Source organism: Sus scrofa, chromosome 14 (genome assembly GCF_054392235.1).
Source record: "Sus scrofa isolate SSC_HxYL_T2T_F1_AM1 chromosome 14, Sscrofa_HxYL_maternal_Yorkshire_Landrace_v2.0, whole genome shotgun sequence".
Lineage (NCBI taxonomy): Eukaryota > Metazoa > Chordata > Mammalia > Artiodactyla > Suidae > Sus > Sus scrofa.
Genome location: NC_139396.1, coordinates 27658192 through 27678656, shown reverse-complemented (window position 1 = coordinate 27678656; position 20465 = coordinate 27658192). Strand labels below are relative to the sequence as shown.

At 46.3% G+C, this 20465-nt stretch overlaps 1 protein-coding gene and 1 non-coding gene across 4 annotated transcripts; one reads left to right on the top strand and one right to left on the bottom strand.

Moving 5' to 3' along the window:
- Window positions 1-4029: 4029 nt before the first annotated feature.
- Window positions 4030-12520, bottom strand: POLR3D (RNA polymerase III subunit D). Of its 3 annotated transcripts, none has more exons than XM_005657234.4 (9): window positions 12389-12520; window positions 11989-12158; window positions 10018-10061; window positions 9160-9311; window positions 8777-8901; window positions 8127-8295; window positions 7516-7781; window positions 6643-6795; window positions 4030-6502 (listed from the first exon to the last, which is right to left on the bottom strand). In XM_005657234.4, the coding sequence occupies exons 2-9, from the start codon at window positions 12151-12153 to the stop codon at window positions 6380-6382; spliced, it is 1197 nt and encodes a 398-aa protein (XP_005657291.2). In that variant the 5' UTR covers window positions 12154-12158; window positions 12389-12520; the 3' UTR covers window positions 4030-6379. The 3 variants fall into 3 exon arrangements, with proteins under 3 accessions (XP_005657291.2, XP_084853741.1, XP_001927968.4); XM_084997615.1 differs by having other exon boundaries at window positions 8777-9004; window positions 12399-12520; XM_001927933.7 differs by having other exon boundaries at window positions 12399-12520.
- A 61-nt stretch (window positions 12521-12581) lies between these two features.
- Window positions 12582-12661, top strand: MIR320 (microRNA mir-320). Its single transcript, NR_035382.1, has one exon. It is a non-coding gene; the product is annotated as a microRNA mir-320 (primary transcript).
- Window positions 12662-20465: the final 7804 nt, after the last annotated feature.

Below are 20465 nucleotides of genomic sequence, written 5' to 3'. Positions count from 1 at the left end.
TTAGTTACCTATCCTGAGGGTCAGTTGAGTACATGCCAGGTCTCCTACAGAGCATCTTTTTACATTAATATAGTTCAAAAACAGAATCTTGATTAAACATTTAACCTCACAAATCCATGAGCAACTTACTGTTGATGCGCATGTGGACAGGTGCAAACATTCTGGAGGGCAGTACCTACCAAAAGCCATAAAGAGATCACAGAATTTGACTAAGTTTTTTTTGTTTTTTGGGTTGTTTTTTTTTTTTTTTTGTCTTTTTAGGGCTGCACCTGTGGCATATGGAGGTTCCCAGGCTAGGGGTTGAATCAGAGCTGTAGCTGCCAGCCTACACCACAGGATACAGCTGCATCCTTAACCCACTGAGCAAGGCCAGGGATTGAACCCACGTCCTTGTGGACATGAGTCAAGTTTGTTAACTGTTGAGTCACGATAGGAAGTCCCCTTTAGGATTTTTTTTTTTTTAATTACAAATGGCTTTAATGGAGTTCCCGTCGTGGCTCAGTGGTTAACGAACCTGTGACTAGTATCCGTGAGGTCATGGGTTTAATCACTGGCCTCGCTCAGTGACTTAAGGATCTTGCGTAGGTCACAGTTGTGGCTTGGATCTGGTGTTGCTGTGGCTGTGATGTAGGCTGGCAGCTGCAGGTTCAATTTAACCCCTAGCCTGGGAACCTCTATATGCCACGTGTTGGGTCCTAAAAAGACCAAAAAAAAAAAAAAAAAAAAAAAGCCTATGGAAACAATGAAGATATGGGCAACAAGTTAACTACAAAATTGTTTATTGCATCATTTTTTAAAATAGTGAAAAATTGGAAAAACCAAAATTGTTCAGAGACTAGGGATTATTTGGGTGAATTTTGATAGTCCAAAGATGTATTCTAATGTAGCCATTAATGTTTTGTTGTACACTGTAAGAGAAGATTCCAAAAGAATTCGTGTATTATCTTGTCCTGGGGACAGGTTTGAGAGTCACACTGGGTACAGTCAGTTTTAGGTATTGTGTTTTCATTTGGAATATACTATTTTGAGGGGGTGAATCAGCATCTATTGGTAGCATGACATGGTCACAGATAGCGTTACCTTCAAATTTTGGATACTTAAGCCAACTCTGGTGAGTATGGTTGACTGGCACTCTTCAACCACCACTTCATTAAGTGCCTGCCTGGATTATTGGGGCTAGAAGGGGAATGCTACATTTCCTCAAATCTCTCATACTAGGGTTCTGGATGTGAATCAGGTTCTGCCAATTGGAATATGAAAGGTGGAAGTATGGGCCACCATTCTACTGCTTTGGCTGTTCACTGGTGCCAAAACTGTGGAGTCGGTCAGCTGGATTCTTGTCTTTCATACCCCACAGCTACTCTTTTTTTTTTTTTTTTTTCTGCTTTTTAGGGTTGCACCCACAGCATATGGAGGTTCCCAGGCCAGGGGTCTAATCGGAGCTACAGCTGCCAGCCACAGCCACAGCCACAGCAATGCCAGATCCGAGCTGTGTCTGTGACCCACACCACACCTCACGGCAACACCAGATCCTTAACCCACTGAGCGAGGCCAGGGATCGAACCCACAATCTCATGGTTCTTAGTCGGATTCGTTTACACTGCACCATAATGGGAACTCCCACCCCACAGCTACTCTTATCAGCAGATCAAGTATCAGAAGCCAATCACTTCCCAACACCTCCACTATCACTTTCTGGTCCAAGCCACTGTCACCTGTTGCCTAGGTTAATAATACAGTAGCCTACAAGAGTTCCCATCGTGGCTCAGTGGAAAACAAATCTGACTAGTATTTGTTTAATTACTTTAAGCCTCGACCTAGAGGCCTTTTGAAATCTGAGATGCTTGCGACAGCTAACCATCTCCCTAAGAGTAAAGCTAAAGTCCTTACGATGGCCTTGAAGCCCTGAGGACCTGGCTCAGATACTGTTCTCCCTTTCACAGTGTCCGTCAGCTGTCAGCTCGTCTCCTTACTGTCCTGACTCTAGCTGTCCCCACTCCTACTAATCCTGCTGGTTCACTTCCTCGAATACTTCTTCAAGGAAGCCTATCCTACTTACTGTGGTCTGCCCCACTACCACCCACAGACCCCTCTTACCCTTTAAAAAAAATTCCACACCTGTGGCATATGGAGGTTCCCAGGTTAGGGGTCCAACTGGAGCTGTAGCCGCCGGCCTACACCACAGCCACAGCAATGTAGGATTCGAGTCATACCTGCGACTTACACCACAGCTCAGGGCAACGCCAGATCCTTCACACTGAGCGAAGCCAGGGATCGAACCTGCATCCTCATGGATGCTAGTCAGGTTCATTAACTGCTGAGCCACAATGGGAACTCCCACTCATCACATTTTAAATACTAAGTAACTTAACTTCTACTTATGGATGGTCTCCCTCACTAGAATGCAAGTTCCACCAGAGACCTTTCTGTTCTGTCACTGACGAATCATAAGCTGGAACTGAACCTAGCACACAGTGGGCACTCAGAGTTTCTTTTCTTCAGGTGTTCCACGGTCCAACTTTAGCTCTGTGGTTCTCCAGCCAGTTGACACTGGGCGTTTTCTGATCTCTGCATTGCAGCTATGCAGTGTGTTCTGGAACTCAGCTCTACCCTGGTCCTTAGGTTTCCTGATGCTAGCAGGGGCTGGAGCTTCCCTGGTGGACTAGTTCTCTGGGGGTTCTGACTCCTGGAGGCTGAACCTATGGCTCTCTTCCAGCTTTCCAATGAGTCTAACAATACTTATTTTCCTGTATTAAACTTTTCTGCTTAGAATACCTAGAATGGTTTCTATTTCTCTACTGAACTTTGAAAAAAATACACAAGATAAAACTGGGGCCAACGACGATCAAGTTTGCCTTTCTCCTGACTGACTGGGTCTTAAATGTCCATCAGCCGAACGGAAGAAAGTCCAACTTCTACCTCAGCTTTCGTGGAGTTGGACCAGTGTCTGCTCCAATGGAAGGGGACAGAAGAAATGCTTCAGAAGAGCTGTCAGAAGTTGGCCACAGATAAGTGTTCCTAGAGTTGGCATTCTACCTCCATTTTTTTCAGATGATGCCCCTGAGACCTAACCCCACTCCAGTCCCAACTCTCTCATCAGAACTTTGGCAGCTGAACCACAGTCCAAGAGCAGCTGATAACATCTTAAGAGGGGACCGCCCCAACTGCGGAAGTATCCTGCCCTAAGATGGGGGTGGGATGAATAGACAGCAGATGTCATTTTTTTCACTGTGACTAGACCCAAGACATAAGTCTCTTTTTTTTTTTCTTTCCCTTTGTAGGGTGGAACCCATGGCATATGCAAGTTCCCAGGCTAGGGGTCCGATTGGAGCGATAGCTGTTGGCCACAGTCACATCTGCAACCTACAACATAGCTAATGGCAACACTGGATCCTTAACCCACTGAGCGAGGCCAGGGATTGAACCCGCATCCTCATGGATACTAGTCGGGTTCGTTTCCACTGTGCCACAACAGGGATTCCCAAGCCTCTTTTCTTTTATTTTTATTTATTTATTTATTTATTTTTGCCTTTTTGCTATTTCTTGGGCCCCTCCCGCGGCATATGGAGGTTCCCAGGCTAGGGGTCCAATTGGAGCTGTAGCCACTGGCCTACGCCAGAGCCACAGCAACGCAGGATCCGAGCCGCGTCTGCAACCTACACCACAGCTCACAGCAACGCTGGATCATTAACCCACTGAGCAAGGGCAGGGACCGAACCCGCAACCTCATGGTTCCTAGTCGGATTCGTTAACCACTGCGCCACGATGGGAACTCCCCCTCTTTTCTTTTAAAGAGCTGAGTGTGAGGGATCAATTCCACTGGAACATGTGGGTAGGTCTGGGAGGATTTAAGGGTGCTTGCTGTCTCTGATACTTTCAGTTAGATCAGAAGTACCTGAAGTACAAGATGGTTATTAACGTGGAAGAACTGTATTTACCTTTGAGTGAGATGGAACACATAATAGGACAGCATGTTTATATTATGTGCAACATATGCAATTTTGTAGTCTGAAAGAATATGCACTAAAATATTAAAACTAGTTTATTTAGTAGAATAAAAGGTAATTGAACATTTCAAAAATTCTACCTACTTTAGGATTTTACAATAGACAGTGTATTTTTTAATTGTGGTGGCAGCTATCATGGACTGTCTACCTAACTGCCATTCCTGTTTCCTACCTACTAACAAAACCGTCTCATAGGCAACAAGCTGTCAGTGCCAGGGGACAAACTGTCCACCCCTCTCTGCCAGTGCCCATGCAAGGGTGGCCCAGCTCTATCAAGAGACATAAGGGCAAGTCTCTTTGGGCCTCTAAAGGATATTCCTTCTGATGAGAACAGCATGAGGAGAAAGTTCCTTTGCTGCTGTCTACTTTGCTTCCAGCTTTGGCTTTGGACACTGTAATTTGAAGAAAGGATGCTGAGCTGTAACAGCCACTTTGCAAGACCAAGGATGGCAGAACAAATGGATCCAAGAAAATTCTGATGACATTCTGGCTGCTACCCAACTCTGGAACCATCTATTTCCAGACTTCCCATTACATGAGATAATTAAATGCCCTAATTGTTTACGTCACTGTCAGTCTAGTTTTTGGTTACTTGTGCTGAATACATCCTGACAGAACCACTTTTCTGTCTGGCACGAAATAAATGCTTTGTGTCCACTATAATTTAAAAGCAACCCTATTAAAAAGCTACTATTACCTCATTTTTACAGAAAATGAGAAAAATTGAACTTAGGGAGGGTAATTTCCCCCAAAATTACTGGTAGTTAGATTCAAACCCGTTTCTGACTCTAAAACCCACACTCTGTGACTTAGCAAAGTAATTAAAAATGAACAAGCCTATATAGTGCACATTCGGCATATTAACAAAATACACACAGATGTAGAGAGTAATAAATTTGCATCCATTTTTCACTCATACATGAATTTAGCTTTGGGCTTTTTTGTCCTTGTTATTTGCATTTATCTGTTGGTAGAAATGTGTGCTCTGGGTGCCTGCCCTGTCCTTCTACCAACACTGTCCAACTTGTGTATGAGGAAGAGAGAGAGAGGTCATGGAGATGCTGACGCCGAGTCATGACTTAATCCCCAAGATACCTGAAACGGTGAAGCGATGAACTGTCAAGTGGGAGATGCTTTCCCTCAGGCCTCCGCAGAACAAACAGCTAAAGACTAAAACACCCAACATCTCACGAGGCAGGTTTGAGTTAGCCTGGAAAAGAAGAGTGTTTCTGAACCAGACAAACCAAGAGAAACAAAGAGAGGACTACAACGGAGACTCACTGGCAGTGCATTACTCCTGAAAAGGAGAAGCAGCCAACAACGAAGCCCAGAGACCAAAGAAGCAGTTGCTTCACCAAAGCTCAGCCTTCGACTAAACAGGACTTCCACGGCCCACGACTCCAGGAACCCTTTCTGCTTGTCCTCTACAAAGATCAGAACATCAGCATCCAACAGAGCTCACTTGAGCTCTTAGCTACAGAAAGGGTGACGTGGGGACTAGTCAGTCCTGCCTCCTGGCTGTGGCTAGGAGCTTGCTGGGCTCAGTGTAGAATGAATGATGAATAAAAAACAGGCTCAAAGAACAAAGAGAAGGAGGGAAGGAAGGCATATCCGTCCAAAATCTCTGGGGCCACTTAAGTCAGGAAGAGCCCGTGTGATTCACACCTGTTCCAAAGGTGGTTTGCTAAGCTCACGGCAAAGGGAGCTGCAACACTGGCTTGAAAATAGACTCAGGCAAAGGGAAACTAAACTAACATTTATTGAGTGACTACTGTGTACATCTGGCCTTGTGCAAGGAGTTTTCATCGAAAATGCTCCATTTCATCCTCACACCAACCCTGTGAGGTAGGTATCGTCCTCATTTTTCTCAGATGAGGAACATGAGGCTCAGAAAGGTTAGGTAGTTTGACCAATCACACGATTAGTAACAGCAGAGCTGGGACTGCATCTCAGACTCAAGAATTCCCCACTCGCTCTTGGGCGCTGCCTCACAGGAGGAAGGAGGGAGCAAAAGCAGCCGTCCTTCCTTTTCCCACCCTGAGAAGCAAAGGGAAAGCACCCTTTCCCACAGACCGTCCCCTCTCCACCTGGGGAGGGGACAGGCAGGTGAAGAGATAAGACATAAATATAAAAATAAATAGCAAGGACAAATCCCCCAGCGGTGAGGAGGTGCAGTTTCTGTGCTGTGGGAAGGTCGTCGCCATTCACGGCTGCTGTGGGAGGGAGCCGCGTGGGCCCTGGGGGGAAAACTGGGACAATGGCTGGAGTGGGTGGGCTAAACAGGCCCCTTCTGGGTCCAACAGATTTGAGAACAAAACGTCTGGAGCAGGCAGCAGCCGTGGGCAGTCACCACCATGCTCCATCTGCTCGTTTTACCGGTGCTTGTGATCCAACAGGGATTCAAAATTGGGAGAACATACAAGTTTGTGCTTCACATGTCCCAGGACTGTCATCTCACCCGTCCTACTGTCTCCAAGGCCCACGGACACCAGCTCCTGCCAATCGACAGAGACAGTGAGAACCAAAACCACAGCCCTATGATTTGAACACTTCCCTTCCTCCCCATGTTCCACACCAATTCCTTAACCCTCCTCAATGTCTTAAAGAGCCTCAGAGAGACCTGGCGGGCCCTCACCTGCAGGAAAGAGCAGGCGGTTCCCATCGTCACGTCCAGAGTCACCTTGCCCAGGAGGAGCTGCACCTTCCCTGACTTGCGGATGAGCAGCTTGCCAACCTGGCCCTCTGTCAGGTCAGCCAGGGTACAGGTGTTCTCTGCCAGGCGGGCTTCCTATGAAGACAACCAGGGGATGGAAACCAGGTAAGGAGCCGTCTCTTCCATCCTTCAATAATGAACCCTTTCCTACAGGAAGGCAGCAGCAGCAAAGGTGAGAAGGAGCTCCCCAGGGAGTTCCCGTCATAACACAGCGGAAATGAATCTCACTGGTATCCATGAGGATGGCAGGTTCAATCCCTGGCCTCACTCAGTGGGTTAAGGATCTGCCTTTGCCGTGAGCTGTGGTATATAGGTCACAGACATGGGTCGGATCTGGCGTGGCTGTGGCTAGACTGGCAGCTACAGCTCCGATTCAACCCCTAGCCTGGGAACCTCCATATGCTGCGGATGTGGCCCTAAAAAGACAAAAAAAAGGGGGGGGAGCTCCCCAAAGAGGGCCTTTTCCTGGAGCTGCCTGCCATTGGTCAAAAAACCAAACCCCACCCACAGCAAACACCAGCAAATGAGCAAAATACCAGCAACTGCTGCAGCTGGGTGATAGTACACAAGAATTTACGTTCTCTCATTTGTGTATGTTCAAAATATTCCATTTTGAAAAGGAAACACATACAATTGGGGTTGAAGTGCAAAGCCCCAAGGCCCCTGCATGCAGAAAGAACAAATGCATACTGTTCTCCCATTTCAGGACAGGAGGCACACCTTTGCTTCCCCTAAGGGTGGCTGTGTCCCCTCTCAGTGCCCCCGCACCTTCACAGAACTCATTCCCGAGCATACCCGGTCTTTCTCCTGCTTTATAACCACCATCTGGCCATCCTCGCCCTGCACCTCCGTCTTGACAGGCTTGATGTCCTGAGTGGGTGGCTGGCCAGGGAGCGAGTCTGGCAGCTGCAGGAACAGCAGCTCTTCCTCCTGTGTGAGGCTCAGCTCCCTGAGCAGCTCTGCCACAGACACGTCCTTCGGTAGGCTCGGGGTCTTCCGGGTGGCCCTGGGAGGAACCTTCACCTTGGTCTCCTCCTCCTCATCTCGTGGCTCTTCTTTCACTGCCCAAGACAACAGAAATGCAAGTGCTATCAAGTGGCCATCACCCATGATCTCACTGCACCCACCCCTTCGCCTTGGTCTGCTCCACTGTCATTCAGCCAGGAAGCTGGAAGGAAACTCTGTTTACAGAGAAGGATCCAGGAGTTACATAAAAAGAGGTATCTGAGGCTGGGCCCACCAACTCCTGTTGCCAGGAACCTGCTGAGAGTGAGAATTTAGTGCCGGTGGCCAGGTCCTGTATTGACGGCTGGACTGCCTTATGAGTTGGTCTGGGAGGCTCATTCCCAGAGAGGGGGTGGGGCAGGCACAGAAAAGGAAAGGAGACATTAACTGACACAGAGTACCTTTCACAGCAGGCCCGTCCACATCCATGTCCTCTTCCTTGTGGCCAGGAAGCCAAGGTTTAACATCTGCTTCTTCATCCTCTTCCTTAAAAAGCCAGCCTGAGTGAGCCAGTGGCAGTTGCACAGGTGTATTTCGAGTGTCATTCCTTAGGCCAGGGTCATCGATGAACTGTCAAAGAGGAGCCAAGGGTCACACAGCCAGGCCCGAAAACACACTTGCCTGGAGTGCAGTCCACGTTCGCCCCTTTTTTCCCCCACCTTGGCCTTTTTTTTTGGGGGGGGGGTCTTTTTGCCTTTTAGGGCCACACTTGTGGTATATGGAGGTTCCCAGGCTAGCGGTCCAATCGAAACTGTAGCCGAGGCCTACACCACAGCCACAGCAACGCAAGATCTGAGCTGCATTTGCAACCTACATCACAGCTCATGGCAATGTTGGATCCTTAACCCACTGAGCAAGGCCAGGGACCAAATCCATGTCCTCATGATGCTATCCGGGTTCACTAACCACTAAGCCACGACAAGAACTCCCCACCTTAGCCTTTTCCTAATTGAAGATTCCTGCTACTCACGGGGCTTCCAGGACATCAGAGCTCTCTTCTCCCCGACCTGGCTCCCCAGAAGCCCCTTCCCCCTAGCCTGATGGTACCTACATCATCCTTCTCCAGCATACGCAGGATCTGTTTTGTTTCTTCGTCCGTCTCCCTCTTCTCCTTTTTGATGTTGATGATGTGAGAGGGCCCAATGTCTGACATGTCCACGGTCTTATCCCAGTTCCCTGTGGGAAATGACGCAAGTAGTAAAGAAGGGGCCAACAGCAAGGAGGCATGTCCAACATGCCAACAGCAAGGCCAACATGTCCACGGTCTTATCCCAGTTCCCTGTGGGAAATGATGCAAGAAGTAAAGAAGAGGCCAACAGCAAGGAGAGCTAACTGGGAGCAAGCAGGGGAATGCCACTGCCCTTGCCCTCCTCGTGGGCAGCTGGACCTGAAAGCCACTGATTCCTTCCTCCCAGAGCCCCGGCAGCTTTGTACCCTTCTTCTTCATCATTTCAGCTGGGCCCTGCTCAAAGATGGAGTGGGACTGGATCACTTCTGGGCGCCCCCGGCCCCTTCCATGGCCCTCTCGCTGTCGGTCTCTATCCCTTTCACGCTTTTCCTTCTTGACTGCTACTTCTTCCTTGGGCCTGGAAAAGAGAAGGGGCAAAATAAAACCACTCACTTCCCTGCCTCCGAGAACTGGTCTTACTTTCCCACACCACTCCGTTCCAACTGTATGGAGAATTTAATGAGCCAACAAGTACATCATGAGAAGCAGAACCCCCAATCCTAAGTCGAGCATCTTTTCACTTGCTTGATGAGGTGAAGTCCTTTCAGTTTACCGTTGCTTTACCTTTTTGTTCGAGATCACGTATTAGAACTATCAACTCAAAAGTTGAATATAGAGACTGCCCCAAAATGTGGATTTTCTGTATTGAGTGAAAGCAGGAAGGCTGCAAGGCAAAAAAACCTTATGGACCTGATACATCTTTGTCCGGGCTGTCAACTCTGGCTACAAAAGATAATCACTCCATTTCCTTACAAACAATTAAATCACAATTTTAGGGATGGACTCCCAGGCATCAGTATTTTTTTAAAGCTTGCACATCAGAATCCCCTGGGAGCCTACTGACAGATCACTGTAAAAATCAACTACAATAAAAAATTTTTAAAAAATCCCCTGGGAGCCAGGGTTGAAAATAACTACTGAAAAGAACTAAATCTATCAACTTAAATTTCTCTTTTTTTCTTTCTTTTTATAAACTTAAATTTCTGAACCACATACCTACTTCCTTCCCCCAAAGCCCAAGTATGTAAATAAGGAACAAGTATTCAGAAGGCCTGGCTACTTACTCTTCCTTGATCTTCCGACTGATGATATTTGGGGTGAAGGTTTTCTGAAAGTAAAATACAGGAGTTACTGATTTGGTTAAGTTCTGATCCCAAAGCACAGAGGAAAATAAAAACTTCCAAAGGGCATTTTCTATGGATAAAGACCAGCAAGGTTTTATTCTACACACGCCACACCGTTGTCAAAGATTTACAGAAATGGGCATATGCTCAATTTTTTTTTTCTTTTTAGAGCCACACCCTCAGCATATGGAAATTCCCAGCAAATTCAGGCTAGGGGTCGAATTGGAGCTGCAGCTGTTGGCCTAAGCCATAGCCGCAGCGACACTGGATCCGAGCCGCATCTGTGTCATATACACTACCGCTCACAGCAATGCCTGATTCTTTTTTTTTTTTTGTCTTTTTGGGTTGCTCTTGCAGCATATGGAGGTTCCCAGGCTAGGGGTCTAATTGGAGCTGTAGCCACCCGCCCACGCCAGAGCCTCAGCAACGCAGGATCTGAGCCGTGTCTGCAACCTACACCCGAGCTCACGGCAACGCTGGATCCTTAACCCACTGAGCAAGGGCAGGGATCGAACCCGCAACCTCATGGTTCCTAGTCGGATTCTTTAACCACTGTGCCATGATGGGAACTCCAGCAATGCCTGATTCTTAACCTACTGAGCGGAGCCAGAGATGGAACTGGCATCCTCACGGATACTAGTAGGGTTTATAGCCCACTGAGCCACAAAGGGAACTCCTGTACATGTGCTTGAAAAGGAAGAAAGTCACGTCATAGTGGCAGTGGAATTACATATAGAAGAAACAGGCACCTAAAAACATTTAAACAGCAGCTTCAGCTTCTGCCCTCTGAAAGGAGAACCTTCGGGACTTCTAACAATAAGGAAATTTCCCTAATCTCACTCCTTGTCTTCAAACTGCTACAGAGACCACGTAGTATCACAGGGAAAGAGCTCTAGCAACAAGGCTCCAGTAGGGAAGACAAATTAATTAGCACTCATAAGCAAATGATTGGGTCAGAAGGCCACTAGAATTTCCCAAAGTAAACTCATGTCTTCAAAAACTGGCTGCTTGGAGTTCTTATTGTGGCTCAGCAGTAATGAACCAGAGTCCGGCAGCTACAGCTCCGATTCAACCCCTAGCCTGGAAACTTCCATATGCCGAGGGTGTGCCCCCCCACAAAAAAAAGACAAAAACTGTCTGCTTTATGTTCTGTCATCCTCCCCATCCCCCCTTTAAGGGCTATCCTTTACATCTACAGGCAATTAAACATAATACAAGAGGACAGAGCCTCTAACACCATGCCTAGGACTCATAATACTTTGGATCAGATGTCTGCACACTGGGAACCACAGCAAATTCAGAGCTCTTTAAAACTGCAGGCAAACTCTATGCCTGGGTGGCTTTCGCAGCTTTTTGGGTTTTTTTTTTTATCTTCTTTTTAGGGCCACACGGCCACACCCCCAGCATATGGAGGTTCCCAGGCTTGGGGTCAAATGTGAGCTGTAGCCACTGGCCTCCACCACAGCCATGCCAGATCTGAACCAATACTGTGACCTACACCACTGCTCACGGGCAACGCGGGATCCTTAACCCACTGAGCAAGGCCAGGGATGGAACCTGCATCTTCATGGATACTAGTCAGATTAGTTTCCGCTGAGCCGGGATGGGTACTCCTTTCAGCACTTTCTTAAGGATGTTCAAAACACACATAAAAAGGAAATGAACACTGCTCAAAGTGCTTTTGATCTAATTAGGATTCTCTGCTCTTCAGCCTTTTCTGAGAGCCATGACAACATTTTGTATCCAGTAAGTAGCTTGACTGGAAGGTAGGGCAGGTTCCCCAGATATTGCAGGCAAGATTCGTGAGGCCTAACGCTATGCCTGCCATACTGAAGGCCCTACAGGTACTTCAGTCAAAGGTGTCTGCAGTTTAGGGCATTTGGATTCATTTAGAATGGTGCCCTCGGGTACCTTCTTGACTCCTCCGAGGGTGAGGTCCCTGGAGCGGATGGAGGGAAGGCGGCCTGGGGTGAGGGAAGGCGCCGGCCTCCTCCCGATAAGCCCCCGGGCACCGGGCAGGAGGGGTCGGGACCCTCCTGGAGTGCTGGGATCGCCGGCGGCATTTCCTTCCGACATGTTGCCTGGGGCAGAAAGAGGAAAGGAGTAAAGAAGTCACTGAAGGAGGAGGACATGCGGACCCTGGCCGGAACCCCACCCACGTGGCCTCCTGCCCCCCAGTCAGCGCTGCCCTCCCGCAGCGTCCCAGTTCCTCCTCCTCCCACGTGGCGAGACTCCCCGGACCACCCCCGCTAGAGCCCTTGGCTCGCTCTCTCCTTTGGTCCCCCCGGCCAGGCACCAGGCACGGACGCACCTCAACGCACCTGGGCTGCAGCTCCGCACCTCGCGCGTCCAGACTTCACATCCAATGCGACCCGCAGCCCACCCTAGGCCTCCGCGCCGGGCGGAAGTCTGCGTGGCAGGGCCCGGGCGCCGCCATCTTGCCGTGGGGCGGAAGTGAGGTCGGGGGGTGGGGCTGGGCCACACTATTTATCCCGCGGCTCCTCGCTCCCCTCCGCCTTCTCTTCCCGGTTCTTCCCGGAGTCGGGAAAAGCTGGGTTGAGAGGGCGAAAAAGGAAGAGGGGACTGGTTTAGGTTACGCCACGTTGCAGCGCTTGGGGGTCGTGCCCCGGAGCTTGAAGTGGAGCCGTTCAGCTCTGGGTCTGGGGGTCGGGCGGCGAACATGATGCAATGTGGGGATTCGCTGCTGTGGAGCATCCGGGTCGAGGCTCACGATGGGGCGTGGGACGCGGTGTAGAAAGCAAGACCCCCGACTCAGAATCGGGGAGTTCTGGGCCAGGCCTCGCTCTTGTTCAGGGATCCCTTACCGGGCACAGCGCTGGAGCAACTAATGCATAACGGCACCTGCCCTGGCTTCGTGACTTTGGGCCGTTGTGTGCATTCTTGGTCCAATCCTGGAACCAGAAAAACGAAGTTTGCTCTACTGGGAGGGGCAATTTTAAATAACTTTTCTCGTGACTCCAACATTTGTAATTTAACCTAGAAAAAAAGATTCTCTACTGTCATTCCTCCCACCCCCAAATCATGTGAAAACCGTGTAACAACATTACAGAAAGCTTGAGAGAAGGAAGACTTTTGTTAGAATCACACATGGAGTAACTACTAAAACTTTTCTGCTATATTCCAATCTCCTTCAGAGATTTCTTTTGTACCACAATTTTGAATCCTCCCATTTCAAATAACCTTTCTTCGTTGCTGCATCAAACGACTGCACGTAATTCTCATGAATTATCATGATTTGTCTGTTTTCCGGTTTGATCACTTAAATTATATCTTTTCTAGTGTTGTAAATAACAACGTAGTGAACACCTGGTGCATTTAAAATTTTTTATTCTTTTGGATTATATTCCTAGGGTGAATTTCCAAATTTGTGATACCTAGCCACAAGATGATGTACTTTTTTTTTTTTTTTTTTTTTCTTTTTAGGGCCTCAGTGGTGGTATATGGAGGTTCCCAGGCTAGGGGTCTAATCGGAGCTGTTGCCGCCAGACCAGAGCCCCAGCAACACCAGATCTGAGCCGCATCTGCGACCTACACCACAGCTCATGGCAAGAGGGCTCCTTGACCCACTGAGCGAGGCCAGGGATCAAACCTGCGTCCTCATGAATGCTAGTCAGGTTCATGAACCGCTGAGCGGCTACAGGAACTCCAAGATGCACTTTTTCTTAAGTAAAAATTTTTATTTTGAGATAATAGATACATATGTAGTTGTAAGAAATAATGCGAAGAGCCAAATTCTCTACTCAGTTTCCCCAATAGTAGGATATTGTAAGCCAGAATATCAACATTGTCAATCAAAACACCTTCTATCACCATAAGGATCTCTCTAGGGCCCTTTTATTTATTTTTAAAAAAATTTTAATTTATTTTTGTTTTTTTCTTTTCAAGGCTGCACCTGCAAAATATGGAAGTTCCCAGGCTAGCGGCTGAATCAGAGCTACAGCTGCCAGCCTATGCCACAGCCACAGCCACTTGGGATCTGAGCCACATCTGCGACCAACACCACAGCTCACGGCAATGCTGGATCATTGATGCACTGAGAGGGGGCTAGGGATTGAACCTGCATCCTCATGGATTGTGCTGCGCCACTGCAGGAACTCCCTCTAGGGCCCTCTTAAAGCAACTTCCTCCCCTCCCATCTATCCCTGGCAACTGCTAATCTGTTCTCTGTCTTTATGCTTTTGTTGTTTCCAGAGTGGAAATCATTCAAAAATGGAATCATACAATATGTGACTTCTTGGGATTGCTTTGATTACTCAGTATAATTTCCTGGAGATTATCCAAATTGTTGCATATATCATGCATGTATCACGAGTTTGTTTCTTTTTTTTTTTTTTTTTGTCTTTTTTTTTTTTTTTGCCGTTTCTTGGGCAGCTCCCGAGGCATATGGAGGTTCCCAGGCTAGGGGTCGAATCGGAGCTGTAGCCGCTGGCCTACGCCAGAGCCACAGCAACTCGGGATCCGAGCCGAGTCTGCAACCTACACCACAGCTCATGGCAACACCGGATTCTTTAACCCACTGAGCAAGGCCAGGGATCGAACCCGTAACCTCATGGTTCCTAATCGGATTCGTTAACCACTGAGCCATGACGGGAACTCCACCAGTTTATTTCTTTTTATTGCTGAGTATCCACAGTTTAGCTATCATTTGAAGACATCTGAGTTGTTTCCAGTTTGAGACTATCACGGATAAAACTACTATGAACATAACTGTACAAGTCTTTGTGTGAAAGTAAGTTTTTCTTTCTCTGGGATAAATGCCCATAAGTGCAATTGTTGGGTCGGATGATAGTTATATGCCTAATTTTATCAGAAACCGTCAAACTGTTTCCACAGTGGCTGTACCGTTTTCTTTCTTTCTTTCTTTTGCTTTTTAGGGTTGCACCCATGGCATATGGAGGTTCCCTGGGCTAGGGATCCAATCGGAGCTACGGCTGCCAGACTATGCCACAGCCACTGCAATGCCAGATCTGAGCTGTGTCTGCAACCTACACCACAGCTCATGGCAACGCCAGATCCTCAGCCCACTGAAGGAGGCCAGGGGATTGAACCTGCAACCTCATGGTTGCTAGTTGGATGCGTTTCCACTGCACCATAACGGGAACTCCTACCATTTTATTTTTTTAATTTTTTATTTTATTTTTTGTCTTTTCTAGGGCCACAGAGGTGCCAAACTAGGGGTCCACTTGGAGCTGTAGCCACCGGCCTACACCACAGCCACAGCAACACAGGATCTTAGCTGCATCTGCAACCTACACCACAGCTCACGGCAACGCCGGATCCTTAACCCACTGAGTGAGGGCAGGGACCGAACCCACAACCTCATGGCTCCTAGTTGTATTCATTAACCACTGAGCCATGACGGGAACTCTTGTACCATTTTAAATATGCACATTATTTTATGGTTGTTCATCCATGTTGCTGAATTGCTTTCAAAAAGGGTTGTGCTGATATGTCTCACCACTGAGAAAATGTATACATGAATACATATAATATGTAAGAATGTATATATGTTTTGCTACATCTTTTTGATTATTGGCTCAACATTTAACATTTTTTGTCAATTTAATAACACATTACTATTTTTTTGCTGTAATGGTTGCTAACCAGACTTTTTTCAACTTTTCTCCGTATTGATTTTATAACTAAACCTAACATAACAAAAGGAACACTCTTCCTGTCCCTTTCAGAGCTACACACAATGGCTCTTAACCATTACCTGGAGCACTAGGTAAAACTGCTTTGATTTCATTCTCTGGGTTTTCTACTTTCTAGCAGCTCCTAGGTTTAACTTTTGTTTTGCTTTTTACAAAGATACTTATTCATTGTAGAAAATTTGGAAATTTAAAAAAAACATGCTCTGTCTCTATCTTTCTTGTACACGCATGTGCACATACACAGAAATACTACTCAGCCATAAAAAAGAATGAAAGTTTGCCATTTGCAGCAATGTGGATGGATTAGGAGAGCATTTGCTAGGTGAAATAAGTCAGAGAAAGGTAAGTACTGTATGATATCACTTATATATGGAATTTTATTTATTTATTTATTTATTTATTTATTTGTCTTTTTTTTTAGTTATTTCTTGGGCCGCTCCCGTGGCATATGGAGGTTCCCAGGCTAGGGGTCCAATTGGAGCTCTAGCCACCGGCCTACGCCAGAGCCACAGCAACGCAGGATCCGAGCCGCGTCTGCAACCTACACCACAGCTCACGGCAACGCCGGATCCTTAACCCACTGAGCAAGGGCAGGGATCGAACCCGCAACCTCATGGTTCCTAGTCGGATTCGTTAACCACTGCGCCACGACAGGAACTCCTATATATGGAATTTTAAAAGTACAATAAATTAGTGAATATAACAAAAAAGCAGCAGACACAGATGTAGAAAACAAACTAGTGGTTCCAGTAGGAAGAGGGAAGCAGGGAGCGGCAATATAGGACTAGGGGATTAAGAGGTACAGGCTATTAGGTATGAAATAAGCTACAAGTATATATTCTACAACATGTGGAGTGTAGCCTATATTTTATAATAACTATATATGGAATGTAACAACTCAATATCAAAAAAACCCCTAAAACCCAATTTAAAAATGGGCAGAAGAACTGAATAGACATTTTTCCAAAGAATCGCAGATGGCCAACAAGCACATGAACAGATGCTCAACATCACTAATTATAAAAGAAAAGCAAATCAAAACCACAATGAAATATCACCTCACACCTGTCAGAATGGCTGTTATCAAAGTCTGCAGATAACAAATATTGTCAAGGAACTGGGGAAAAAAGAACCCTTGTACACTGTTGGTGGGAATGTAAATTGGTGCCGCAATTGTACAAACAGTATGGAGGTTTCTTTAAAAACTAAAAATAGAATTACCATATGAGGTATACATCTGAAAAACAACAAAAACACAAAATGAAACATGTACCCCAATGCTTATAGTAGCTTTACTTACAATTGCTGAGACATTGAAACAACCTAAGTGTCCAGCAACAAATGCATGGATTAAGAAAATGTGGAACACTACTCAGCCATAAAAAAGAACAAAATGTTGCCATTTGCAGCAACATGGATAGACTTGGAGGGCTTATGCTAAGTGAAATAAGTCAGAAAGAGAAAGTCAAATATTGTATGATATCACTTATAGTGGAAACTAAAAACTAGAATAAACTAGTGAATATAACAAGAAGAAGACTCAGATAAAGAGAACAAAGTAGTGGTTACCAATGGATCAGGTTGTGGGAGAGGAGGGAAAATACAGGGATAGGGGAGTGGGAGGTACAAACTACTAGGTATAAGATAGGCTCAAGGATGTATTGTACAGCACAGGGACTATAGCCAATACTTTGGAATAACTATAAATGGAAAGTAACCTTTAAAAATTGTATAAAAATTTTAAATTGAGACTTCTTTTTTGTCTTTTTTTTTTTCTTGGACCGCTCCCACGGCATATGGAGGTTCCCAGGCTAGGGGTTGAGTCAGAGCTGTAGCCACCAGAGCCACAGCACCGCAGGATCCGAGCCTACACCACAGCTCACAGCAATGCCAGATGTTAACCCCCTGAGCAAGGCCAGGGATTGAACTGGCAACCTCATGGTTCCTAGTCAGATTCATTAACCACTGCGCCATGACAGGAACTCCTAAAATTGAGACGTTTATATGGCTTTTTTCTCAATATAAAAATTGTTCTGAGTTATTACATACTCTTCTAATTTATGATTTTTGATGGCTAAATAGTACTCCACATCATTGTCTTCCACCAAAATTTATTTAGCCAGTTTCCTTACTCAGTTCTTATTGGATTTCCACAGCGTTTGTTATGCCAAAAGGACAAGAAGAGAGAATACTTAAATTGAGCCCTCTATCTTTAACATTTGGGGGCTTACTTCCGAACAATAATTATTATAATTGCTGTTAAGAATATTCTCCAATTTTCCCTCTTATTAGGCTGATGTACTTTCAGCACTATTCTATTTTCTTCCCTTTTTTTTTTTTTGGCCACACCCACAGCATGTGGAAGTTCCTGGGCTAGGGATCAAACCCACGCCACAACAGTAACCAGAGCCACTGCAGTGAAAAGAGTAGATCCTGAACCCAGTGAGCCGCTAGGGAACTCCTCTGCTTTCTTTATTTGTTCCAACTCCTCCCTCTTCATTTTCTCTGGAGGAGGGTTCATTCTCTTATCTGGTCTCAAAAGAAAGTTGTAAATCATTACTAGCTGAATCAGGGATAATCACATCTCTGATTCTAGCAGAATTTAATTTGTTATTTAAACCATTTTATTTTGTTTTATTTTTTCATAGTAAAGACAATAATCTAATTTTTGTCTGATAACTTTAATGACACTAACAGTCAGACTCTTTAAGAGTATAGCTTTTGGAGGTCTAAATGCAGATTTCAGAAGCTATAAGCAGATTCTGTCAAAAGTCTATTCCTGCGAATTCTTTTTTTTTTGCTTTTTGCTTTTTAGGGCCGCACCTGTGGCATTTGGAGTTTCCCAAGCTAGGGGTCAAATTGGGGCTGTAACTGCTGGCCTATACCACAGCCACAGCAATACCAGATGCTGAGCTGCATCTGTGACCTATACCACAGTTCATGGCAACGCTGGATCCATAACCCACTGAGGAGGCCAGGGATTGAACCCACAACCTCATGGTTACTAGTCAGATTTGCTTCGGATGAGCCACGACGGGAACTCCAGTTCCTGTGAATTCTTGATGGGCACTGGAAATGCTGAATGAATAAAGGACAGTTTCGAATACATATCAGTAGAATAAAAGGAATATGTGGTCTGAATATGTTTACATATCAGCAGAATAATAGGAATGTGGTCTGAATATCTTATCCAAGTTCAAGCTATTACATGTGCTCTATGAACAATTTATCCTAATTTGTTTGCATCATTTTGCAGCAATTTCTTTGCTGGTTCCTCCCCATCTCCTTTTGTGAAAACATCAGAGAGCTATAGGATTCAGTCCCCCAAACTCTTCCATTTTTTCTCTATTTGCTCTCTTCACAATGGTCCAGTTTCTGGGCTTCGAACTATGTGCTATACACGGATGACTCCTCATTGCTTATCTCAGTCTGGACCTCTCTCAGGTCCAGATGTGTATCTCTGCCTATCCCACCTCCACTTGGATGTCTGCTAGGCATCTCAGCCTGTATCCACATTCGAAGTCTTGATCTTCCTGCTCCAACTACTCCAGACTTTTCCTCATCTCTGTACCTGGCAACTCCATCCCTTCTGGTAGTTCAAGCCAAAAACCTAGCAGGTATTCTTGACTCCTCTCTTTTTCTCATGTGATACATTTAGCACGTCTGCTCTTCCAGATATATCCAGAATCGTACTACTTCTCACCACCTTCACTGACCTCCTACCTTGGTCCAGGCCACCTCTAGGGAGGAGGCTGTGATTATTATAATAGCCTCCTAACTGGCCTCCCTCAGCCAAGTCTCAACATAGCATAAACATTTTCACATAAGATCAGTCTCTGCTCTAAACTACCCAGTAGCTTCCCATTTTAGAGTACAAACCAGAGGTTTTTTTTTTTTTTTTTTTTTGGCTGCACCCATAGCATGTGAATGTTCCTGGGCCAACCCAAGCCACGGCCAGTGACAATGCTGGATCCTTAAGCCGCTGAGCCACCAGAGGAGCTCCAAAACAGAGGGTTTTTTTTTGGGGGGGGGGCATACCTGCATCATATGGAAGTTCCCAGGCTAGGGGTCTCTTGGCAATGCAGGATTGTTAACCCCCTGAGAGAGGCCAGGGATCAAACCTGCATCCTTATGGATACTAGTTAGGTCCTTAAGCTTCTGACCTGCAATGGGAACTCCCAAAACAGAGCTTCTATTTTTATTTTTATTTTTGCTTTTTAGGGCCGCACCTGCGGCATATGGAGATTCCCGGGCTAGGAGTGGAATCAGAGCTGCAGCTGCTGGCCTGTGCCATAGCTATAGCAACGTGGGTTCTCAGCCACATCTGCGACCTATACCACAGCTCACAGAAACACCGAATCCTTGACCCGCTGAGGGAGGCCAGGGATCGAACTTACACCCTCATGGACACGAGTCATGTTCATTTCCGCTGTGCCACAATGGGAGCTCCCAAAACAGAGGTTTTAGACCAGCCTCCACAGCGCTGCATAATCTGTCCCTCCACCCACTATCACTCTGTCCTCAACTCCTACCACGTTCCCTTGCTCCCTGTTTCAGCTGCACTGGTCCTCTTGCTGTATCTGGTCTGCTCCCTCTTCAGGGCCTCCGAGCCTGCTAAAGGGAATGTTTTTCCCTCACATAATTCTGCATGGCTGCCTCCCTCCCTTCACGGTTTTTAAGCCTAAAGTCGCTTTTTTTTTTTTTTTTTTTGGC